The 25,129-nt window shown below is 54.4% G+C and overlaps 1 protein-coding gene across 1 annotated transcript; it reads left to right on the forward strand.

Annotated features, from left to right (window-relative positions):
* Positions 1 to 62: 62 nt before the first annotated feature.
* CSRP1 (cysteine and glycine rich protein 1) lies at positions 63 to 22,483 on the forward strand. The gene is made up of 6 exons (XM_045982823.1): positions 63 to 206; positions 10,766 to 10,884; positions 16,031 to 16,199; positions 17,134 to 17,263; positions 20,642 to 20,735; positions 21,226 to 22,483. The coding sequence occupies exons 2-6, from the start codon at positions 10,773 to 10,775 to the stop codon at positions 21,300 to 21,302; spliced, it is 582 nt and encodes a 193-aa protein (XP_045838779.1). The 5' UTR covers positions 63 to 206; positions 10,766 to 10,772; the 3' UTR covers positions 21,303 to 22,483.
* Positions 22,484 to 25,129: the final 2,646 nt, after the last annotated feature.

The following is a 25,129-nucleotide window of genomic DNA, read 5'->3' on the forward strand; positions in this document are numbered from 1 at the left end:
GCCGCCCCGGGTCTGGCGGGGGCAGCGCCGCGGGGCTTCGCGCCATGACATCAGCCCTGGTGTGGTGCAGTGTGCAAAGCCCACTGGTTGGCGTGGCCCGGGACACGCCTTCCCCGGAGCGGAACAAAACGGGGCGCGGGCCGGGCGCACCCAGTCGCCGCTTCCGAAGAGCGTTCCCGCCCGCGCGCCGCGCAGCCAGCTGCCAGGTGAGTGCGCCCCCGGGTCGCGCGTCCCCGGCCCCCACGGCGCCCCCGGCCCGGTGCGCTACCCCCGCGGCGCCTGCCCGACTTCCCTGGCCGCCCGGCTCGGCTGGGGCGCAGAGAGGCGCGAGAAGGAAAAGTGGTGCGGCCAGGCGGCCGTCCCGGGGCTGCGGGAGTGGGACAAGAGGTCGCACTTAACCAGAGCAGCGCGTCCCTTTCCGGGAGGCTCTGGGGACCTCCCGGCTCGGGGCGTCCTGGCACAAAGGGCTTCTGCGTGCGCCTGACCCCGGGTGGCCCGGCTCCCCCACCGCCTGCAGGTCTGGCCGCAGAACAATCAGCGATTCTGCGCGCCACTGACGCTCATTGTACCGCAGGGGGATGAGGGCATCCGTGCCACCCCCTCCCTCATCCTCCTGCTTGGGAGGAGAACGTGCCCGCGGGCGGCGTGGGGAAACATCTGGCTTCACAGATGCCTGGGGCATCTGTGCCCTGAGCGCAGGTGTCAGTTTTCCCTCTTCCTCGAGATCCAGATGGAAGCGGCAACATTTCACCTGTCCCCGCCCCCAGTCTTGGTGCTAGCTGGAGACAATTATGCGCCCCCCCCCACCCGGTCAGTGTTTTGTGACCTCTGTCCTTGAAGGCTGGGGAGCAAGAAACGAGCTGGTGTTGGGCAAATTTAAAGCAAGCTGCAATAGGTCACTCCACGACGGATTTCTGCGGCAGGTGCTGTAGCCACTGGCATAGGCTGGGGAGTATCCTGCAGCTTGAGTCCCTGTGCCATTGTAAGCTATCCGGTTCAAGGGTCTAGGCAGGGGACAGCAGCCTGGGCTTGGCCCCTCCCCAGCCGCCTGGGCTCCAGCCACCTGGCCGCCTGCTCCATGGGGCTGAGCAAGCCGGCTGGGCCATCCCTCCCTGGAAGGGCTCTGTGCTGGGATCCAGCTGCAGTGGCGCCAAGGAGATCCACTGGGCTCCCGCAGAAAGCGTGTCATGAAGAGGCAGCTGGAATCTTCGTGAGAGATTGCTTGGAAGGCAGACTGGCTCAGTCTTGACAGTTGGGTCTGCTGCTTAACAGACTGGTGACCTTGGCCGCGCAAAGTAACTTCTCAGTGCTCCATTTCCTTTGGACATGGTGCTTTGGGGATGGGCTGCAAATGCAGAGCACGACTGTGGTCTCTCTTGTCCTCCCCCTTCCTTCCCCAAAGCCGAGGAGGCTGCCCGTGTTGGCGGTGTCTCAGTCATCTCAGAGTGCAGCTTGGGGGTTTCTCCTGGGATCTAGGGACAGGGGCGCTGAGCTTCCCTGGCTCTCGCTTGGTGGGTGCCTCCTGATGCCTCCTGCAAGAGAGACTGTCCTCAGCCCTCAGTGGCTCTCACCCTATCCTTGCTGCAGCCAGCCTCGCTTCCCAGAGAATGACCCTTTGCCTCAGGGAGGATATCCGGGGTGGGGACAGTTAGACCAGGAAGGAAGTTTCTCCCACAGAGGCGGTGGTGTGGTCCGCCCGAGGGGGAGGGAACACTGCCCAGTACAGAGGGTCTGGGGGGGGGGGGGATGGAATGCAGGGGAGAAGCTGAAGATAGGGCTCAGGCCCTCCAGCTCTGCCACCAGGCTAATGAAGTATGGAAAACAGGGGTGTCACAGCCTCTGGCCTCTGGTCTGACCCAGGACCTCTCTTCCTGGCCCGGGTGTTTCCTTTTTGAATGTAAACATCTGCCATCTGCCTCTGGAGCCCTCCAGTGCTCTCTGGAGCCACATGGCAGCCTGGGGGTGTAGGGGGAGGATTGTGGGCAAACACTGGGTGAGTGAAAGGAGTGGATACAGGCTTTTAGCTGAGTGGCCCTGCTGGACACTCCTAAGCCTCGCAAATGGTTTTTCCCTGTGATTAGTACTGAGAACCAGGTGAGGGGGGAGAAAAAAAGTCTGGTCAGTCTGCCTTCAAACACAGGCAGACCCCTTCCAAACCCACGCGCAGTCGCTGTGTTGTTACTTTTCTTTGCTCGTGTACATTTCCGATTTCTAGATCAGTTAGTAAGGAACCACCTGCCATTTGTGAAACACACTTTACAAAGGGCTTTGCCATGGCTTATAAAGTACTTCAGGAAGATACGGCTTTGCTTTTGTGAATGTGGATGGAGGCAGGGTTACAACTCGTGACCTCTAGGCTCCCACTCTGCTGGAGGGCCAGGGAGGAGAGGACATCCCTGGCTATCGGGTTCCAGACCCTAGTGGATATGCTTTCACCAGGTCTGATGCATGCTTGAATTTTCAGGCCAGGTACGCAGGAAAGAAAAGAAGCCTGGAAAAGAGCCTGCTTGAGAAAAAGACACACACACACACACACACACGCACGCACGCACACAGAGCAGCTAGCTGGGGGTAGGGAGGTCGGGGAGAGGGGGTGCTGGGTACCAGGGCCTTTGCCTGTGGTTTCTAGTTGTCAGGAATTTCTCTGGCAATGACGTGGCTGGCCTACACAGTGCCTCAGGAATTCGTCTGACGTCGGCATTGAGTCATTGCCATGTATGGTAAAGTGTGTAAATACGGAGGCAGTTAGCATTTCCAGACTCTGGCATTTCCAGGTTTCCCCAGGGCCAGAAGGCAGTGTCTGGCTCCTCAGCAGTGACAAAGGAGGAAGGAGTAGAAGGTTTACAGCTGGACCACAGGCTCAGCCCTGACCAGGCAACCAGACCCTCACTCTCCAGTGTGCCGGCCTGGGGTTCTTTATGCAGGGATCGTGGGGGCTGGAGCTTCCTGTGAAGTCAGCTGCAAACAACCTGTCTGTATAAGGTCTAAGTGCTAATTTGTTTTTGCTTTTTAAAAATCAATCCAGGAAACATTAGTCAGACCCTTTAGCATGGGACCACGAGTGGTTACCCCTGGACATTGACATCATTCCAGAAAAAAACCAAAGAAACTTGATCTGTTGAGTAGCCTGTGAGACCTATTATAATATAGGGTTTCTTGTAATAGTTTTGAAATATTTTTTAAAAAATTGCAGACCCTCCCTCCCTTCTCCCTTGGTTGACCTTCAGATGTCTGAACTCCCAGAGGTGGAGAGCTCTGCCGTAAAAGGGATTATGAGACAAGCAGGAGGAGACAGAGCACTGTACTTGTCAGCTTACTTACGATCACGCAAGAACCATGGACATAGATGTGGAAAAAGAACACTCCTGCTGGGGCACCTGGGTGGCTCAGTGGGTTAAGCCTCTGCCTTCTGCTCAGGTCATGATCTCAGGGTCCTGGGATTGAGCCCCGCATGGGGCTCTCTGCTCAGCAGGGAGCCTGCTTCCCCCTCTCTCTCTGCCTGCCTCTCTGCCTGCTTGTGATCTCTCTGTCAAATAAATAAATAAAATCTTAAAAAAAAAAACAACAACAACACTCCTGCCACAGAGAGAGGGCTGAGCTGGAGCGACGGTCAAGTTCCAGGGTACCATGGGGCCTAGAGTGATCATAGTGCAAATAGGCCACTTAGCTTCTCAGAGAGGCCAGCCATGGGCAGGACAGTGAAGGAATCATCTAGTGGGCTGTGTGACGCTGGGGACAAACTGGCATTTCTTTGTCGACCATTCTTCCCCCTCCCAGTGACCATTACTTTCAGGAGAGTCTGTTTCCTGGGTTTTCAGGTGTCACTCTAAGGTATGGGTCCTGAACCCTGTCCTTCCCTCTGTCTCCTTGGCCACTCTCTTGATGTGGGGGCATGGAGGAAGAGGCTGAGCGGCAGGGTTGGATGGGATCACAGCTCTGTTGCGTGCCTGGCCAAGTACCACACAGCTCAGGTAATGTGAGCCGTGCATTTCTAACTAGACAAACACCTGACAGGTCTCTACCAGACCAAGTGGGTGGGGACCTGAGCCCTGTGCCCAGAAGTCGCTTTTTGACCCTAGGGAATAAGAGATTTTGGAACGGGAGAGATGGGATTTTTCCACTGGAGAAATAAAGACATGGAAGGGTTTGTCAAATCAGTGGTTTGAGGAGGCTCCTTCAGGTGCTTGTGGCCAGTGGTGAAGGATTATGCATCTCTGAAATGACTCTTTGGACTTGAAACATGACTACACTGAACCCATCACCTTGTCCCGACTTTCATGACATTTGACATTTGTGAACAGGAGGGCCTGTGCCTTTCTCTCCTGCTATGTGAACCGCCATCTTGAATCCCTCTTCTCAAGACTGAGGAACTGAATATAGTTCCTAATGGGACAACTAGATAGGAAGGTGTGGACAGCTTATCAGAAGAAGCCAATCCTTCCAGCCAACCCTAAGGATCCTGACTTTTTAAAAAAAGATTTCATTAATTAATTAATTAATCAATTTTAGTGGGTGGGGAGGGGGAAGGATGGACTCTTAAGCAGATTCTTGCGGGGCTCGATCTCACAACACTGAGACCATGACCTGAGCCAAAACCAGGAGTCCAGTGCTTACCTGACTGAGGCACCCAGGGTCCTGACATTTGAGGTGAATAGCTGACCAGCTGTTTGTAGCCATTCAGCAGAAAACTCAAGCCCTGTTTTCTCTTGAGATTAGCTACACGGTGAAGTAGGTCAAACCAGAACACAGACAGCAATGGCCCGTGGGAACGGGGAGTCCCTGAAACCCACCAGGTGAATGTTTTGATTACAGAGGATAGCAACGCTTCTCCAGCACCAAGAACAATACACACAAGAGCTTGGTGTTAAAGACACAAGCCTCTGCTTGCATCTCAAGTCGCCAGGGGGGAGCTAAATCCCAAAGAAGGGCAAGTCACTCGTCTTGTTTGCGGGGCTGACAGATGAGTCAGGAATTCGTGGTCCCTATTTGGCTTGTTATTGTGCCAGCCTTGCTCCTTCCAGAGGTGGACTAGCTGCGAAGGACGGCCGACATCTGGCCCCACAGCTGGTGTGAACCTTCCCCGGGCCAACCCTGTCAGCGGAGCGCCCGGCCCCGCGCTATCACTTTGACGCCCTCTCATTGCCTCCTCAGAGTGGCGGTCTTAGGGAGCCAGTGTATGGGCCAACTTAGAGACTAGAAAATTGAAGCTCCGAGAGGAAAGGATGTTGCCCAACGTCATTCATCGAGGAACGGATGAGTCCAGACCCACTTTCCTCACCTGAACTCTCCCACCTGAACTCAGACCTGCGGAACTTTCCTCCTCAGAGTCTCCCACAGGGCGTCGGAAACCAGACCTTGAGAGGAAGCCCCTGCCCCTTGTTGGGAAGGAGGTGGCGAGGGCTCCCTCCAGCTGAGACTCTTCCCTGCAGGCGGGTCCCCTGGGGGTGTCCTCCTGGGGGGCAGAGGGAATGGAAAGCCCACCCACAGGGGGAGCCTGGGGCCCTTTCAGTCAGTGAAGAGTCATTGTTTTGTTTTTTTTTTTCCCCCAAGTTGCTGGAGCCCTTGTCCCTTCAGCGGGCTCCTGAGAGGAGACCCCCCCCCCCCACAACATCATGTTCAGGCTCGAAGGAATGGGGCAGCCCAGAGGCATCCCAGGCAGATTGTCCTCACTGGCTGGACCTTGGGTTTCACCCATTCTCCGCCCATGTTCCTGATTCCCTGGGGCCCTGCTGGATGTGGGCCCCTGACATGGAGCCAGGGAGAACAAGGAGAGGCCTGTATGGAGCTCTGGGTCTCCCCCAGAGGGAGAAGGGCTTTGTATCTGGGAACAAAACACTGCTTGGGACTGGCTCCCAACCACATGGTTAGGGGAACTTTCTTCCCCTAGGGGTATTCCTAGGGGCATGGAGTGTGTCCTCTGCTAGTTCAGGGGGTTGGCAAGGGAGGAGAGAGCCAAGCGTTGGTGTACTGTGTGCCTATTGTGGGCAGCTGCTCTTACATAGGATGGGGCGAGAGCCTGACAATTTGGGTGACAGGGGACCCTGGAAGGGGCTAAACCCACTTAGGAATCCAGTTCTGTTCTTTGAGCCTTGTTTTTCTTATCTGTAGGGTGGGTGTGTATTCCCCATCTCCAGGTGGGAAGGAAGCGATTGTAGCTGTAACCCGGTGATTAGCAGGCACGCAGTCGGTGGTAGCCTGTCGTTTGGGGAGCCCTGGCTGCGGGAGTTCCGGGGGTGATGCCTAGTCACCTCCTCAGAGGCAGAAGAGAACCTGTGTGGCTCCAGATGGACACACCTGTTTTTCCAGAAGCTTCCCAAACAGAGCTCCCCTCACGCGTCACAGCCTGTCCTTAAAGCCACTCCCGCAGGGAAACGGGACGGCCATGGTGGCCCCCTAGGGCTGGGCGTGGGAACGTGTCCCCGGGGTCACTCAGTGGAGGGTGGCTGCCTGAGTAGAACCAGGGTTCCTGCTGCACGAAAGGGGGAAGGTTGACGCTGAGGCAGACAGCAATACACATGGCTCTTCTCACCGAACCGCCCCACACATCCTAGGGTTTGGCAGCCCTGAGCTCTAGCTCGACAGGACAGCTGGCCCCTGGCATCCTCGAGGCAGAGTGAGCGAGGGACTGAATGGTGGGGCATCAGAGGCTGGGGCTGGGGACTGTCCTCCAGGATCTGGGAGCTCAGGCCCTGGGGGGGTTATCTGAGGAAGACAGAGAGAAGTCACGTGCTGTCAGAGAAAGCCTACCTGCGGGCTGCATCAGTGATGTGCGGAAGCCTGAGGGGCTGTGGTCCGCGCAGAACCCGCAGAGGGGAAAAGTGGCGTTCCACAGTGGTCCATGGCCTGTGTAGACCCGTGTGGGAGAGAACAGTGGGCTCCAGCCTCAGCCCTCCACCTGCTCACAGCCCCTGCCAGGCATTCTGGGGGCGAACGCGGCGATTCAGTCACCCACCCCGATAATGGGTGAGGTGTGGTGACGGGAGCCGCAGAAAAGGAAGTGGAGACTGTGCAGGGGAGCGTCTCAGGGTAAGGGGTGTGATTATTCTCGGGCAGCAGGGGGTCACTGAGGGTTTTTGAGCAGGGGAGCCCTCCACAGAAAAGATCTGCCTGGGCATGGAATAGGGAGGAGATTCCAGAAGCAGCACGACCATAATTGCTGTCTCTCTAGGGATGCATTCGGTTGTAAAGTAATGGGCTCAAAACGTAGAGGGAATTTATTGGTTTGTTTAACTGGAAAATTCAGAGATAGACTGACCTTTAGGTTTGGCGGACTTTGGTGGCTTAATGATGGCATTGCGGACTCAGTTTCTTTTGTCCCTCAGCTCTGTCTTCCCTGCTGTTAGCTTTATCCCAGGACTGCCCGTCTCTCTGGGGACAACAACCTCAGAGCTCTCTCCTCACTGGGGGAAGAGGGACTTGCTTCCAAGAAGTTCTCTCGAAAGAATGGGATGCTTTTTCTTCCAGAGCCCCCAAGAACTGCCTTCTCCTATTTTTTTTGGTCTGAAATGGATAGCTGGCCCATCTTTGAGCCAATAACCTTGGTGGCTTAGGGTAGGTCCCAGCCACGTGCCATGGCCGAAAATCAGGGTAGTTGCCAAGGAGCAGGTGTATATGGTGTGGTGTCCTCTTCAAGGGACTGCACGAGGGAGCGGTGAAGGCTGGGTTAGGGTGGCAGGAAGCAGAATGGAGAGGAGAGAGTCTCAGGGGTTCAGCACTGGTTTCGAGGGTGAGTAGGTAAAGGGAACACACAGTGGGTTGCAGCTATGGGAGGGGGAAGAGCCCATCGACATTCTCAGGACTGGGATAATTCCTCTGTGATGGAGAGAACGGTTGTGGTACCATGATCAAAAATGGAAAAGTCGAGAAAAAGAACAAGTCTGAGGAAAGGCGATGAGTTCAGGTCCCTCACATTGAAACGGAGGCACTGGTGGGCCAACCCGGTGGAGAGGCTCACCTGAGATTAGATGTGTGAGCCTGGGCTCAGGGGAGAGGCCAAGGCCAGAGGGGTATGGAGGTTCTTGACAGAAGCAGGGCTAGGATGGGACCCGAGGAAGCCCCAGCTTTTCGGATATGGGAGGATGAAGCAGAGGGCGTGAAAACGTGCCTGACAAAAACTTGCTGAAAATCCCTGTGATCGTTGTGCTCTTCAAGCTCCAGTGACCGTGACGAGCCGGCACCCCCAACGCCACTTGCCTTGCTTGTCAGCCTGCACACAGTGACTGAGCGCCTCTGCTGGGTCCCAGCCCCTGCGGAGATGCCCTGACATAGAGAACTTGGCCCTGGCTGTGGCTTTTGGTATCAGAGCGTCCTTCCCTCGTTCCTCAGCTACTCCCTGGACGCCTGTAGGAACACCTGTCCCAGGTGCTGTGTGGGGTGTGCAGACTCCATCGTGAACACGAGCTAGACCTTGATCTGAGGCCTGTGTCCACCATCAGATGGGATGCTCTCCAGCAGTGAAAACCATGTTTCCTTCTGTCCTTGACATTGTTGCCATGACCAGGAGGGTGGGCTCTGGATAAAGCAGCCCTGTTTTCAACATTTCCTGATACAAACAGCTGGTGAGTTTTCTCTGTAGGCTCCCTCGCGTCCTGAGGCAACAGCCAACTCTGGCACCGTTCCCCTTCCTTCCCAGCACCCCGCGTCATCCTAAACTTGCCCTATCCGGGCTACTTCATCCCCCCCTCTGCCCCGCCCTCGCACCCACGCCGTCCTGGACCCGTGGCGCCTGTACCTTGCTCCGGACCCCGCCCTCCGTGAACTTCTATCATCTTCCTCCTCCAATCACATGTCTGTTGGATGGATGAGTAAAACAGGAGAGATGCTGACCCCATCAGTCTGGGGGGGTCTCTGCTCTCCCAGTTTCCATGGTGTGTGCCTGCTCTCCACTCTCTGGCGCATCAGGACCAACCTGGAGCATGGCAGTCTTGGGTTGCTGTGTTAATAGTAATTCATAAGGGCGCCTGGGTGGCTCCGTCGTTAAGCATCTGCCTTCGGCTCAGGTCATGATCCTGGGGTCCTGTGATTTAGCCGAGTCAGGTTGCCCGCTCAGTGGGAAGTCTGCTTATCCCTCTGCCTCTTCCCCTCCTCCAACATGTACTCTCTCTTTCTTAAATAAATAAATAAAATCTTTAACAAATACATAAATAAAATCTTAAAAATAATAATAATAATTAGCGAACACTAACTATAGGCCAGGCACTGTACCATGCCTTTGACATGCCAGACCTCATTTCATCCCCAGAAGGAATCTGTGAAGTAGCTATTGCTTTTATCCCGGTTTTACTGATGCAGAAATCAGGTTCAGAAAGACCAGTTACCTTGCGCAAGGTACACAGAGCCAGCGTATGGGGTTCAGAGTTGGATCCAGCCTGACTGGTATCAGGACCTCAACTCAGAGCCAATACCTAGAGCATCTCAGAGTTGGTCTCAGCATGGCTGCTTTGGACTCACCTGGGGTGCTTATTGAAAATCCAGACTTCTGGGGCACCTGGGTGGCTCCGACGGTTAAGTGTCTGCCTTCAGCTCAGGTCATGATCCCAGGATCCTGGGACTGAGTCCCTGGGAAATCCCTGCTCAGCAGGGAGTCTGCTTCTCCTTCTGTCTCTGCCTGCTACTCCCCCTGCTTGTGCTCTGTCAACTGAAATAAATAAAGTCTTAAAAAAAAAAATTTAGATTCCTGTACTTCTCTGAGGTCTAGGGTGGTATTGGTCAATCTGATTTTGCAGCGCCCCCCCGCACTCCTGATTTTTTTTTTTTTTTAATCTTATCTATTTACTTGAGGGAGACAGAGAGAGAATGAGCAGTGGGGAGGGGCAGATGGAGAGAGAAGGAGAAGCAGACTCCCTTCTGAGCAGGAAGCCTGATGCGGGACTCGTCCCAGGACCCTGAGATCATGACCGGAGCCAAAGGCAGCAGCTCAGCCAACTGAGCCACCCAGGCGTCCTCTAATGCCTGCTTCTATTGGGTTCTAAGGCTCGAGAACTGTGCCCTGTGTGCCTACCCACCCTCCTGCTTAAAAAAATTTCTGGTTTTATTGGTGAGCTTTTTCTTTCATATAAAGGAGTATATAATATCTTCATGTATGGTTCAAAGGATAATTGCAAAGTGAGCCCCCATGGGACAACCACCCAAGTTAAGAAAAGTCAGCACCTTAGCAGCCCCTCTGGAGACCCTCCCTGCCTCCCCCCAGCCCCCCACCCCCACAGCGGTGGGCCTTTCCCTGTCTTACAGGTAACAAGTCTAAGAGAATAGTTTGTGATCATCTTTCCCTGCTTTTTCTTCCTAACTTCTCCCCCATGGGTTCATCCCTTGACAATGAGAATTTTGTCTGTGAACCTTCCATAAACCATCTGTGTTTTGTGAATTCTAGTGCATCTGTTCCTTTGGCTCCAACGAGCCTCTGTGAGATCCAACCCTGTTGATATGTGTAGCGGAGGGTTCCATGTCTTGCTTCCACAATGTCCTTTGAAAAGCCGGTATCTTATGCTTGTTCATACCATCGAGAGTTCCCGGCCCGGGGTTGGAAACACAGCAGTGGCTCAGTGACTGTCTGTTGTCAGCACTGAGGCAGGAAGCCCCCGAGTGGCAGTGCGAAAAGGATGTGGAGAGCCTTCAGGAGGAAGTGCCCTGCCAGGGCGGGGGTGGGGGGGACCCCACAGGTGCTCTGCCTCCCCTCTTGCCATCCTCGGTCTGCCTGTGGCTCTTCTGGCATGGGCAGTCTGGGTCTCCAGCTCTCTCGAAAACTAATTCCCATGTCTGTGTCCAGTTTCAGGATGCCGAACTGGGGAGGAGGCAAGAAATGTGGGGTGTGCCAGAAGACGGTTTACTTTGCGGAAGAGGTTCAGTGCGAAGGCAGCAGCTTCCATAAATCCTGCTTCCTGTGCAGTGAGTATGCGCCTGCTGTTGCCATGGGGATGGGGACAGGGGCCTGCCTCCACAGGCTGGGCCTGTCAACACCCCAGGGGACGGGCCCATGGGATGTAAACAGCTTGACATTTGGCTGTAGCACAGCTGGGGCGGGGAAACACTTACAGGCCTCTTTGTTCCGCTCAGAAGCTGCTTTCTAAGGGGAGGAACTGGCCAGAGCTGGTGGGGGTGGCAGCCGCTCCTGGGTGGCCGAGAGCCAAACTTCCAGACTTGCTTAGGGAAACTTTCCACTCCCCTTTCTCTTTCTCTCCCTGCCACAATGCCATCATTTAAGAGGAAACCACTTTGGGCCCCAAGTTTTACCCAAATTTGGACCCAAATGATCCCTTGTTGAAGGGTGACAGAGGCTACTACTTTATGGGGACACGGAGCCCAGAGAAAGAGCTGGGTTCTCCCTTCTTCCGCCCTCTGGGCCAGCCTGGTCCCTTCCCTCACCTCCCATTTTGCTCCAGCAGCCTGGGATAAGAGGGAGGTGAGCAAGCAAAGCTTTGACATCCACCCCCAGTAACCCGGAGCAAGAGTGGCTCGAAACACAAACCCAGACGAGTAGGAAACGGGGCAACAGACAGAAAGCAGCTGGGAGCCGTCAGGTGGTTCCAGGGGTCCTTGATCTGGGCAGTGTTTTCAGAGCCCCCAGGAAGCGGTTCCTCCAGGGGGATCCCCTCCCCCATTTCTAAATGATCTGATGCATTGTGGTCAGAGTGGAGGGTTCTGGTCAGAGGAAGAGTTTTCCGTGAGGGCGGGCAGAGTGGGAGGCAGGGGGATGTCTCAGTGAAGCCCTGGGTTTCTGGATCCAGTGGGTCAGGGTTTGAATCTGAATTCGGGTTTGGGGATCTGCGTGCTGATGGGCAAGTTACTCGGTTTCTCCCTGGTTGAGTTTTTTCACGATTACAGGGGAGTTAGTAACACTCACCTCATGGGGTTGTTGTGAGAATGAGCAGAAAGAAGCTTGGAAAATGAAGTACTTAAAACGCAATTCTGAATGTTCGATAAATGATAGACACCGCCCTGGTCACACGTGCGTGCGCGTGCACGCACACACACGTACAGATACACACGAAGGCACAAGCTGCTGAGGGAGCTGCAGGCCACACGGTGCAGTGACACGAAGGAGGCCTCCTAGCCCATCTGAGAGATCCAGGAAACAGGGTCCCGTCCATCCCATGTCACATGAAGCAGAGTTGGGAGTGTCCGTGGCCACTTTGTTCCCAGGTGATTTGTGGTCCTGAGTAGGAACAGATGGACCAAGGGTCACCTGGTCCCTGGATGTTCCCCACAGCTCCACCTGCTGCCGGGCCACCCAGCTGGGAGCCACCCAGCACAGGGCAGCAGGGCCCCCCCTCCCCGCCCCGGCCTTGCACCCTGAGCAGCCAGCCGGAGTGGCCACCCAGGGGCTGCATCTGGTGAACAGGAGTGAGTGAGCCCCAGCGGGGCCTTGTTGGCCTGTAGCCCACAGAGGAGGCCGCCGACAGCAGCCTCTTGTTATCAGCAGTTAACTGCACTTAGGAATTTTCCAGCCGTTTTTTTTCAGAGGGCTCAGCATTGGCTAGGAAGAGGGTCCGGGCTGTGGGGTCCATCGGGCTTCTGCCTTTGCTCTCCCATGTTGCTTAATCACCACAAGGGGCCACAGCTGAGAGGCCTCAGTCCTGCTTGAGGAGGAATGGCACTTGGTCGCGGTTGGGGGAAGGCAGGAATTCAGGGGGTAGCATAGGAAGAAGGGAGCAGGCCTGGGGCAGGGTGTGAGGGGGTGTGGAGGATTAGAAACACTTGTGGAAAGTCAGGTCGGGGAGCAGGGCCGGGGTGGGGGGGGGTGTTATGAAAGTAACAGCCATAGAGAAAGGTCTCGAGTCTCCTTGGGGGCTCTGGGCCAGCACGGCTCCTGGATGTCCGAGCTCAGACATGGCCCGGCAACCAGGTGTCTCCACAACTTGCTGATTCCTGGTGTCAGAGGCTCTGAGCACACAGCCGGCTGTTGTTGATTTGTTTACGAATGGAGGGAACATCCTTTCCCTGTTTCAGAGGAGTGGGTGGTAACTGTCCAGCTTGAATTAAAAAATTCAGAATGACCCTGATAATCAAAGGACGTTCCTTCCTAAGTTTCTCCGGAAGGCTCTTCCCTTCCTAAGGCTTGAAGAGAATGGGCCTGGGTGGCATTCCGGCCCTAGTCCCTTTGCTGGCTGGGCCTCTGACCATTCGGGTCCTTGGTTCTGGCTTCTCATCAGCAGGGACCTACATTCCCTTTCCTGAGGGCCTGGCACAGACAGGTGAAGATGGGATGAGGTAACCCAGTCAGGGAGAATGGCCTCTGCCTGGGGTTTGGCCTTCAACCTGGAAGCAGGAACAGAGAGGGCCTGCAGTCCAGTCCTGCAGTCTCAGCAGGGGCGGCCAGTTCCTGCCAGAAGGCAGAAGATCTCAATTGTGCAGCTGGGGGCCGACCCCGCGGCTTTTAGGCCCTTCTCTGAGCCGCAGCCAGCTCCGTCCGTCGGGTTTGAGCAACCAGCCCCATGGAAAGGTAGATGGCAGTTGGCTGATGACATTGCGCTGTTTTCCAGAACCTCAGAGCGCAGGAGAAGCTCAGAGATGCCCTGCATGCCCTCTGACACCAGCATCTTTTCACCAACAGGCTCAAGTTTGCTGTCAGTTTTTCACCCTCTTTGCCCCACAGGCTTGGCCTACCTGAAAGGGACCTTGGGCCGGCAGAAAACAACCAGGTCTGGGAATCACGCTTGGTTCTGATCTGGCCCAATTCTGTGAGCTTGAACTTTTTTGTGGGGCTTGCTTTTCCTTCCAGAGGAATCCCTCTCTCTTTTGGGGTGGGATGAGGGAGCTCCGACTTCTCGCCTGGGACTGCCTCTTGTCCATATTTCAAAATAGCATCGGAAGGCCTCACCAAGCCTGTGGCGTCTAGGAGGACATTTGTCCAACAAATGCATAACTAACCATACCTAAGACTTTTTTTTTAATCTTAACATTATTTGGTAGCAGTTTATTTAGGACTTCATTCAAAATTCCCCTCAATCAGGTCTTCGGTAGAACCTCCAGGTGACCAGACTACATTGCCTGGACGGAGGTGGAAGGGCGGGGGCCCTGGAGAAGGTGTTGAAGGGGGGCCGTGGTGGGCAGGAGGGCCTGGGGGAGGCCAGAAACTGACAGGGTGGTCTGGACATGGGATCTGGAAGTCAGGGCTTGGTTGGCACTGCCAGGAGCCATCTGGAGGTTAATGACTTGTAGGCCCTGCTGTCTTTTCTGGGTCGAGCTCCTGGGTCTCCAGAAGAGACCTCTGTTTCCCCAACTCCTCTTGTCGCTGCTTTCTGCCTTCCCTCTGGTTTTGGAATTTCCAGTTCAACTTGGGTCTTACGGGAAGCAATTCCAGGCCAACTCCTGACTTCCCGCCCTAGAAGGGAATGTTGGAGCCCTTGGCCTGTTGTTCCCTCTCCCTCCTTCCCGGGAGCCAAGCCCCAGGGGAGGTGGTGGGAAGTTCCATATTTGGGCTGCCCAGAACACTGGAATGAGGTGAGGATCTCAAGGGCAGGACTAGAGGGTCCTTATTTAGTCTGAAGTCTGCAACCTGGGGCTCAGGGTGAGAGAGGAGCTGGCAGAGGGCCCGACCCATTAAAGGCAAGAGGATGGCTAGTTGCAAGGAGCTGAGCTGTGAGCCTTCTCAAGGGGAGGTGCGAGGTGTGGCTTCTCTAATGGTTTCTCGAGGGGTCCCTCTTCAGAAGGACATGTTTGAGGATGTGGTCCAGTTGGGCACACCCAATCTCCATATGGAAGGAATATCATAGAACCAAATTGGGATTGTAGGATAAGACATAAACAGGTAGAGTGAGGAGGGGTCTCGAGGGAAGTAGGTGGGGGCTGGGAGCATATGATCTTTTGAGGCCTGGGCCTGTTCTTCCTCCTCGTGTCCTTGTGATACTAACTTTACATAATGCTAATAAGAGTGGCCAACATTTATTATGCATCTACTGTGTACAGGATATTGTGCTAAGTACTTTACGTGTAAGATCTTATTTAGTTCTCCCAACCACCTTTTGGGGTAGATATTATTGTCTGCATTTACAAAAGGAGACACCGAGGGGCGCCTGGCTGGCTCAGTTGGTAGTGCATGCAACGCTTGATCTTGGGATTGTGAGTTCGAGCCCCACGTTGGGTGTAGAGATTGTTTAAAAAATTTTTTAAAAAAATTATAAAAACAAAACAAAAAACCCCCAAAAGGAACCAAATGGAGACGTGGAGGCTAGAAAGGCAAAATAACTTGCCCATCACACAGAAATCACATAGCTGGAAAGAAAGAGTTGAGATTTGATTCTGAGCAGTCTCACTGCACGGGACCCCAGGCTCCAAACCATTTCACTCTGGATGGCTGGGCATAGGGCCCCGGACAAGCCCAGAAAGGTATATGGGACTCACAGGCTTTCCGAAGCTCATCCCCTCCTAGCTGCTCATACCCCAGGAGTCAGGAGTCTGGCCTATGGCAAGCTGGTTCTGAGATCAGAACCTCCAGATCTTGGTGTAATTAGCATGACCTGCATCTCCTTTCAAGGCCCATCCTGCTGGGTACTTGATAAATATGCAACTTCTCTTTTCTTCTGGGTGCATCGCTTCACCTGGGGCCCCAAACCCCTCGGTCCTGCACCACCCCCGCCCCCGCCCTGGCACACAGGGATTGTTTCTTCAGGATTCCTTTGGCAGAAATCCCGGCCCTTCTTTCCTTTGTTTTTTCTTCTCTCCTATCGGACACGCGGTCTCTGTCGAGCAGAGCCAAAGGCCCCGGCAGGTTTCCTGTGGCTTAGGATCAGCTAGGCTGTCGCCTCAGATGAACTGTGGGGCGCACTACAGCCTGGCACGGTGTGACGGTGGAGGGGACGGAGGAAGGCGTGTGTGGGCCGGCCACGGAGCCACGAGAGGTGGCTCGGCCAGCATTCCTAGAATGGGGCCTTGCAAATCCCGTCCCTCCCTCTTCCCAGCTCCTTGGCCATCCAACTTCCATTTCCACGCTGCTCCTGGAAGATCGGGGTCTGGACAGTTTCAGCCGTGGGAGGCTTGGGGAGGCAAGCAGTTCACCCCAATGTCGGCTCACCGTCCTCCCTTCCCTCCCCAGTGGTCTGCAAGAAGAATCTGGACAGCACCACTGTGGCCGTGCACGGCGAGGAGATCTACTGCAAGTCTTGTTACGGCAAGAAGTACGGCCCCAAAGGCTATGGCTACGGGCAGGGCGCAGGCACGCTGAGCACCGACAAGGGGGAGTCTCTGGGCATTAAGCACGAGGAGTGAGTACAAGACTCTTGCCACCCCCTTCCTTGAGGTCTGTCCTCCCATCCCAGTGTCACACACATTTGCAACCACTTTTGGTTCAGCCGTGAAAGGCTCAGAAAGCCACTGATTTCTAGGGAAGTCCTACAGTGGCCCACTGGGTGTCGGGCCAATGAAGTGAGCCGAGGGTCCACTGGGGAATAAAACGGGTGAGGTTCCTCCCCGTGTGCAGAGTGCAGCCCATGTTTTCATAGGGGTTAGAGCCTAGAGGGGCCCCAAGAATCACTCGGTCCAATGTCCTCTTTTCTCAGATGAGAAACCCCAGCCCAGGCTCAGTGGCTTGGCTGGGGGTCTCATGGGCCCTGAGCCGGGCTCAGCAGTAGCAGCACTGGTCCACCCGCCTCTTTCTCTCGCCATCTCTCACCCCTGCACTATGGGGCAGTCATCTCCCTTCCTTGGAAATACAGCAGGGTTTCACTGGCACTCACTGACCTCTGACCTGTTGAAAGAGTGGCTTTTGGCAGTCTGCCTGGCCAGCATCTCGACCTTGGGGAGAATGGGCAGAAATGACAGATGAGTGAGCACATTTTAGCCAAGGTCATTGCCCCAGAGGGAATGATTTGTCAGCAGATTTCTCCTGGAAACAATCTTAACAGTCGGGCTGCATGTAGGAATGGGGAACAGAGGAGGGCAATTCTTAGCAAATGAGCTGCTCACTGATGCCGGTGTTTTAACTCCGTGGCGGGAGGCAGTAGATTGCTTCGGGGAAATCATCATTTTGCTGAGCCTAGGTCTGTCCATCTTTAAAATGGGAGAGGACCCTGGAGGCTCTGGCTGGGAGAGTCGCCCCCTAGTGGGCATGAGATGAAGGCGGGGTTGTGCCCACACGGGACCAGTCCCACTCGACCCTCTCCATGAAAGTCGTCTCACCGCATGCCATTGCCCATGCAGGGCCCCTGGCCACAGGCCCACCACCAACCCCAATGCCTCCAAGTTTGCGCAGAAGATTGGCAGTTCCGAGAGGTGCCCTCGATGCAGCCAGGCAGTCTATGCGGCTGAGAAGGTGATCGGTGCCGGGAAGGTAAGGTGGCTTCTGGGGAGATGGGCTGGGGAGACACCTTCTTGAAATGTGGGTTCTAGGACTTTGTATGTTGGACCCTGGGTCTGATCAAGGGAGCCTGAGCACTGGGCTTTAACTCCCTCCCTTCTAGAAAGGAGTAACCCTTTGTCCCTGTGGGCTGCTTGTCCCTCTGGCTTCCACTCCGCAAGGACTGAAGAAGTCACACATGGGCTCCGGGGACAGGTGGCTTGGCCAACATTCTTCTTCATGAGGTTAACAGGCTCGCCATTGATGAAACTGATTATTAAATGCTTAAATGTGATTTATAGGATGTTGTAAAGATCAATCTGTTGGGTTTCAAAGGAGCCACAAAATTTTGTGGGAACATGTCTCTTTCTGGGAAGAAGATCCACAGTTTTCATCAGATTTTCAAGAGGATTTGTAATCCCCCAAATGTTGAGAGCCACTGGAAAATCCACATACATTCCATATTGTAAGACCTGGTCTGTGGGAAACCCATCCATGTACCCCTAGGGCAGAAGTTTTTTTAAAGATTCAGGGCAGATCAGAGCCTCCCAGGAAGCTTTTGCAAACTATTTGTGACTGCCAAGTATGCCTTTCCCCTGTGGACCTCCAACCCCAGAGCACAATAAGAATCACAGTAGTGAGCCCCTGTCACGGTGAAACCCTGCCTCTCAGAGAGGCTGCAGTGGAGAAGAAGCAGGAGAAATGGCAGTCCCAGACTAGCAGTCAGAGAATCACGGAGGAGGCATCCTCAGTCTGTGGCCAGAGAGACCCAGATGGAGGAGTGACTCGGCCAAAGTCACATAGCAAGCGTCAGGAACACCTGGGCCAGGAACCTGTCTGCAGCTCCTCTGGCTTTGGGTCACGGCTTTCAAGTCTTCTCCACCTTGAGGGAGGGCCCTACGACCAATGGACGGGGAATTGACACTTAGGCCAGATCATCTAGACCATAGCAAGCTCTCGTTGTAGTCTTTACAGTCATGGTTGGAGATAGGTACTATTATCCCCATTTTACAGGTGAGGAAGCTGAGTGTCAGAGGAATTAACTTAATTTGCCCAGATCTTCAGCTAGGCAGTGGCTAGGCTAGGAGTCAAGCCCAGGTCCCTCTAACTTGGAAGCCTGTGCTCTTACCACTCTTAAATCTGCTTCAGGCCACTTAACCTCTTTGAACCCATTTCCACAGCTGTACAATGGGAAGTGAGAACCCATTTCCATAGCTTCATGAATCCTGAAACCGTGACTAAGACCTTGGATCCTAGGGGTGCCTGGGTTGCTCAGTCGGTTAGGTGTCTGACTCTTGGTTTTGGGTCAGGTCATGGTTTAAGGGTCATGCGATCAGCCTACATCGGTCCCTGCACTCAGTGCGAGTCTGCTTAGGATTCTCTCTCTCTCTCTCCTTCTGCCCCTCTCCCTGCTTATGCTCTGTCTCAAATACATAAGATCTTCAAATGACTGTTAAAAAAAAAAAAAAGACCCTTAGAACCCTTAATTTTGCCGCTTACTAGTTGTGTGGCTTTGGGCAAATCACTGAACCTTCCAAACCTTCCATCTGCATCTGTAAAGTGAAGCAAATGACCATCCCATCAAACAAAGCTGTTTGCAGAAGAAAGGAGAGACTGTTCTGGGGTCCTCAGGGCAGCCCCCCAGGGTGTGCTCAGGACACATCTCCATTGCTGTTACTGTTGGTGCTGTTATTACTGTTACTGTCTACTTTGGGGAATTCTTGTGAGGTCAAAGTCATGATCCTTGCCATGAATTAAGTGATATGAAAGCAGGAGATATTAATCTTATTTCACAGTTGGTATCTTTTGTGCTCATTGTGTTTCACTAGGAGATCCGAAAGTTACAAAAAATTGGGAGAACCACTGTGTCCATTACCCAGACAGGGTCTAAGTTAAGCCTGTAACTCCTGAGGGGTGGGGATAAGAGAATTTTGTATTCAAGTGGAAAAGGTCGGGAGATACTCCCACCTCTCTTTGGCCTTGGCCAGGATAGAAATATCGAGGAACAGAGGTGCTTTTGGGTGCTGAATGAGAGAGCAAAGGGATTCAGCGTATGTGGAGGGCCGGCAAGGCCCAGTGAGGCGTGGGTGGCGGCCCGCGTGCGCTTCAGGCCTGCCCCAGCCTGGACAGCTGGTGTAGGAGTTCCTGCTGCACAGAGGAGGAGGCGAAGACTGGGACGGAGACGGAGATCTGTGCCACCCTCCCCACCCCCCACCCCAGCTCTCCGGACCCCGCTGTCCCTGAGGCCTGGGAGGAGGAGCCGGTGTGCATGGGTCAGGCAGCCAGGAAGTCTGAGGGGATGCAGCTTCCTTTCTCATTCTCCAGCCTGGTCTCTGCTGAGGGAGTCTCTTTGACCTTAAAAGGCCTTGTTTTGTCTGGCCTGCGTGCTGCCTGCCCCTGGCTTTCCTGGTTTCGCAGAGCTGGCCATACAGCAGCAGCTTAGCCGGCTCGGTGTTGCTAATGGGAACGGGTGCTGAGAAGTCCTTGTGTCTGGGGTGGCTCCCGTCACTGTGGGCAAACCAGGGCCCGCTTCTTCCCCAGCAGGGTCTTAGCCCTGTCTTGCTCCCAGGCTCCTCTTAGAACCCCAAAGGGCCTTCTGTGGCCCCTGGAGAAGCCACAATCCTCAGGCCTTTCCCTGCTGGGTTCAGTGCACTTTACAGAGCCCTTCTCCTTCCAGAGTAGTATTCCACACGATGGCCTCAGGGCCTCCTCTGGGACCCCGCCGGTGCCGGGCTCCTCACCCTGCCAGAGCTGCCTAATCCTCTCAGCCACGGAGTGAGGGAGATACCAGCAGGCCACTTTGTGAGAGGGAGTGGCTTCCAGGCAAACAAGGAGCCCAGTTCTGGAACGAATCCCAGTTACAACAGCCCTCGCTGTGCCCGGGCACCGTCTGCGTGTATATGTGCGTCTCGGGCCCATTCTGCAAGGTGGGCACAGGGCTCTCCCGGAGGAGGAAATGGTGGAGGCTGTGCGGGTAGTAGTTAGACGTGCCAGGACGAGTCTGAAGCCGAAGCCCCCATCTCCGAGCCACAGGCAGGATGGGCCTGGAGAAGGCCTGTGCCGGCCTGTAGGGGGACAGCTACCATGGTGGCCGTGCCACCCCCTCGCCTGCCCTTTGTGGCGGAGCTGGTGCCATTAACCATCCAGCCACACCAACACGTGCTTGGAGATGGCATGAGGTCGTGTGTGGTCCGTGGCCTGCTTCCTCCACTGCCTGACCCCACGGGCCACGTCCTCCCACAGTACCAGCTGAGCAGACTTCAGAAGTGTCTTGAACCCTTCCACTGTTCTTGTGTCAAGGGGAATGGGACTGTGGGGTCAGGGACGCCCTCGTCCCTGGTGGCAGCCTTAACTGTTCCCTTCCCGCCACAGTCCTGGCATAAGTCCTGCTTCCGGTGTGCCAAGTGCGGCAAAGGCCTCGAGTCCACCACCCTGGCCGACAAGGATGGCGAGATTTACTGCAAAGGTGGGTGGTGTCACCTCTAATGCGAGGGTTGAGCGGTCTGAGGGTAGGGGGCTAACTAGTTATGCCCTTGCTAAGTGTAAACTGATTCCTGGCCTTGGGATCAATGCCAGAGCTTCTAGTGTGACCCTTCACTTTACAATGGGGAGACAAGCCCGGAGGGGAAAGATGCCTTGGCCAGAATCATAAGGCAGATACAGGCAGGATGGGGCCAGAGTCTGGGTTCCTAACTCCTAGCCGGATGCCTTGACGGCAGATAGGGCTTCTCCTGTAATTTCAGCAGCAGGGAAGTGGATATAAGGATATAATGTGGAGCCAAGGACCTCCTCACTACTGGGGATTGGGGTGCTGCAGAGGTGACGGCCGCTGAGTGGATTTTGCTGCTCCAAAGGCCTGGCTAGGTGCCCAGGGGTGGAGGATCTTTGGTGGGAGGGCGCTGGGAGGTGTGGCCTGGGGGAGAAGGAGCTGGGCCTCACCCCTTCTCTCTCCGCAGGATGCTATGCGAAAAACTTTGGACCCAAGGGCTTTGGCTTTGGGCAAGGAGCTGGGGCCCTGGTCCACTCTGAGTGAGGCTGCCGCCATCCACCACACACTGCCCGCTCCCGTGCTTCTCATCGCCGTTCCCTTCCCAGCAGCCTTGGCGACCTCCTGGATTCCTCCTCCCTCTCTCAGCCCTGCCACGCATCACTAATGACTTGAACTTGGGTGTTCCGGTTCCCTTTGGTTTGGAGTCTGCCTGAGATCCCACTCCTCTAAAGGGCTCCCTCTGCCTGGGACGTGACACCATCACCAGCAGGAGACCTCAGTGTTTTAGTGCAGGTGGGACTGCGCCCCTCTCCCCACACCCTGCCCCACAGTCCTCTGTTCTTAGCCTGTTAGGCTGGGCGTCCGTCATCAACCTGCCAAGATCCCTGAGCCCACGTCTCGGATCCCAGAGGAGCAGTAGCCCCGGGGGAGAGGGAAGCAGGACCAAGATGGGGCAGAGGAAGCTGGTGGTTCATTAGACCTGAGATGCTCCTTTGTGGGTAAGAGGGTGGGCTTCTTGGTGTCCCTCAGGATAGGCCTGGGGAGTTCCAGTTGGGGAGTCTCTGTGGATGCAGAGGGCACACAAAGGGCCATGGACTGTAGGGGCCACTTGCCTCTCTGGGCCTCTTCCCTTTGAGGTTCTAGGGACCTGGTCTCCTCCCCCTCAGGGTGAAGAAAACAGCGCAGGTCTGAGGACCCAACGGCAGGGTGTGGTCTGACCTCCCCAGGCGTCAAGTTCCTTGTTTGGCGGGGGCCCCAGGGAAACACCTCCCAACACACACTTTCATTTAACAGTGGCCCAAACCTGAGGGTAAATAGCTCTGCCCCTAACCCGGGTCCCGGGGCTGTGGTGCAGCTCCTCCCCGTCCCAGCACAGACCAGGCCAGTGCTCTGTTCCTGCCATCCTGCTTGACCCTTAGAGTTGGAGGGAGGCACACACACCTCAGTCTTCATCTGGACACTGCTTGCCTATGTGCCCGGTCCTCAGGACCTGCCTGCCCACTCGGGACCTTGCCCCGGCCACTCTGCCCTTCTCTGGCCACATCACCCCCCATCCCTTACAGGCCTCAGGTGAGGAGCAGCAGGAGGAAGGGGAGGGGCTGGGCCTTGCTGCTCCCAGTGACTGAAAGGACTACCGTAGGCGGAGGAGTCACCCGGAAGGGCTGCAGGCGCGAGCTGTGTTCAAGCTGACTTCTCACCTGGTCAATAAAGGTCTTAGAACAGAACTCTGGTGTCTGGATCCCATGTCTGTGAGAGTGCAGCTAACTACCGGGCTGGGAGGGAGCTTTCCTGGAGCCATCAAATAAGGAGAAGTTCAGGTGGAAATTGATAAGATTTGTTCCTGTTTTTCTAAGTGCTGCTTACGTTCTAGATCCGTTCTAACCGAACCACACTGCCCTGAATGATGACTTGACCAGCCCAGTCCCACTGCCTTGCCCTGTCTGGCAGCCCCGACTCCCACATCTGGGTGTGAAAACTATCTGAACTTTGGCATTTGAGGAGCTCAGCGAGGCCCCAGAGCTGTACTCAGAACGTCTTCCAGCTTGGAAAACCCCAGAGTGGGAGGGAAACTCAGCCAGAGGAACTTTCATGTCACACCTAGAAGGTTTACTTCTGCCCAGGAGGGATGGAGTGGAGGGGCCCAGCTCAGCATACTACGTGGTCCCGGCCCTGGCTGAGTCTGTCCTGGCTGCTCTAACAATACCTTGGACTGGTGGCTTATAAACAACAGAGACGTATTTCTTATCGTTCTGGAGGCTGGGAAGTCCATGATCATGATGCTGGCAGATTTGGTGTCTGGTAAGGGCCTGCTTTCCTAGTTCACAGCCAGCCACCTTGCTGCTGTGTCCTCATATGGCAGAAGAGACAAACGAGCTCCCGGGAGCCTCTTTTATGAAAACACCAATTCCATTCTTGAGCTCTTTTGTCCTTGCGGCTTCATCAGCTCCCAGAAATCCTTCCTCCTAATGCTATCACATCGGGGATTAGGTTTCAACAGATAAATTTGATGGGGGGGACACAAAATTCAGTCTATAGCATTCTGTCCCTGAACCCCCAAATTCATGTCCTTTTCACATGCAAAATACATCCATTCCATCCCAATCACCCCAAAGCCTCATCTCGTTCCAGCATCAACTTCAAGTCTAAGCCCAAAGCCTCACTGAGCATCATCTCCAGCAGATACAGGGGAAGATTCCAAGTACGAGTCATTACAGGCAAATTTCCTCCCCAGTCATGAACTTGGGAAAAAACACGTTCTGTGTTTCTCAAATACAATGGTGGCGTTAGAGGATTTTTTTCCCCTTTATTGACCACAGGTCTTGGTCACACCACTTTGAAACATGAAGAGGTAGACCAGACGAAGAGTGGTGGGCAGCAAAGCAAGGTTTATTGAGTGATAGTACAGAGCTCCCAAAGAGGGAGGGGACTTGGAGAGGGTTGCCGATTTGGCCTTTAGGTCTAGGGGTTTTTACAGCTTGTGGGCAGACTGTTAATCTGATTACTCATTCTTGCGCCTGTCACCCAGTCAGGTTTGTACCCCTGGAGGGCTCCTTCTGCCAGCGGTGTAAAATCCTTTTAAGGGTGGTTTCCTCTTGGGGCAGGCGCCCCTTGTCCCTGCCTATGCTCCATTAGTGGGACACACTAAACAGTGGGACACACATAGGATAAACAGTTCCCTTTTTTTTTAAGTTTTTTTTTTTTTTTTTAAAGTAATCTCTACACCCAACATGGGGCTTGAATTTACAACCCAAGATCAAGAGTTGCATGTTCAATGGACTGAGCCAGCCCGGCACCTCAGATAGACATTTTTAAAAAACATTTTTTAAAAAGGGGCGCCTGGGTGGCTCAGTGGGTTAAGCCTTTGCCTTTGGCTCAGGTCATGATCTCAGGGTCCTAGGATTGAACCCCACATCGGGCTCTCAGGCAGCCTGCTTCCCGACCCCCCCACCCCCACCTGCCTCTCTGCCTACTTGTGATTTCTATCAAATAAATAAAATCTTTAAAAAATTAAAAAAAAAAGATTTTATTTATTTACTTGAGGCAGAGTGAGAGAGAGAGAGAGCATGAGAGGGAAGAGAAGCGGACTCCCCGCTGAGCAGGGAGCCTGATGCAGGACTCGATCCCGGGGCTCCAGGATCATGACCTGAGCTGAAGGCTGTTGTTCAACCAACTGAGCCATTCAGGCGCCCTCATATAGATATTTCCAGGCTAAAAGGGAGAAATAGGAGAAGAAAGGAGTGATGGGCCCCAAGCAAAACCTAATGAGGCAAATTCTATTAGACCTTAAAGTTTGAGAAGAATCCCCCGTCTTCTGGACCCACTCTGGCAGCAACATCACTGCCCTGGTCCAACAGGATGCTGCCTACGCCCAACTCTGCCAGGGCCCTACCCTGTGCCGGCTCCTGGTGGCCCCATTGTTTAAAACCTAGGTGAAAGAAGCCATGGCCCCCAAGCCCCTGTACTCGGGTGTCTGTGATGGAAATGGCAGCCTTAATCATCCCTGTATCACCTTCTGGGGCATTCTTCCATGGTCTTGAATAGCACTTGGCTTCCGTTGACATGGCTGACCCATACTAACATTATCACAAAGTCACTTGGCCACACCCTTGATGTTTTCATTTTTTGCAGTATGGATAGGCTGAGAATTTCCCAAATCTTTAAGTTATGCTTCCTTTTTGCTTAACAATTCCAAGCTTTAGGTCATTTCTCTCTTCTTGCATTCCACTGTAAGCCCTCAGAAGGAGCCAAGCACACCTTCACCACTTTGCTTGGACATCACCTCAGCTAGATACCCAGCTTCGTTGTTCATGAGTTCTACCTTCCACAAAACATTAGCATATGAACACATGGAGTCAAGTTCATTGCCACTT

This window comes from Meles meles, chromosome 17 (genome assembly GCF_922984935.1).
Source record: "Meles meles chromosome 17, mMelMel3.1 paternal haplotype, whole genome shotgun sequence".
NCBI classification, from domain to species: domain Eukaryota; kingdom Metazoa; phylum Chordata; class Mammalia; order Carnivora; family Mustelidae; genus Meles; species Meles meles.

Coding starts and splice junctions, on each gene's coding strand:
- CSRP1 (XM_045982823.1), top strand. CDS start 10,773: ATGCCGAACTGGGGAGGAGGCAAGAAATGTGGGGTGTGCCAGAAGACG. Junction 17,264..20,641: donor AGGTGATCGGTGCCGGGAAG/GTAAGGTGGCTT, acceptor TTCCCGCCACAG/TCCTGGCATAAGTCCTGCTT. Junction 20,736..21,225: donor TGGCGAGATTTACTGCAAAG/GTGGGTGGTGTC, acceptor CTCTCTCCGCAG/GATGCTATGCGAAAAACTTT.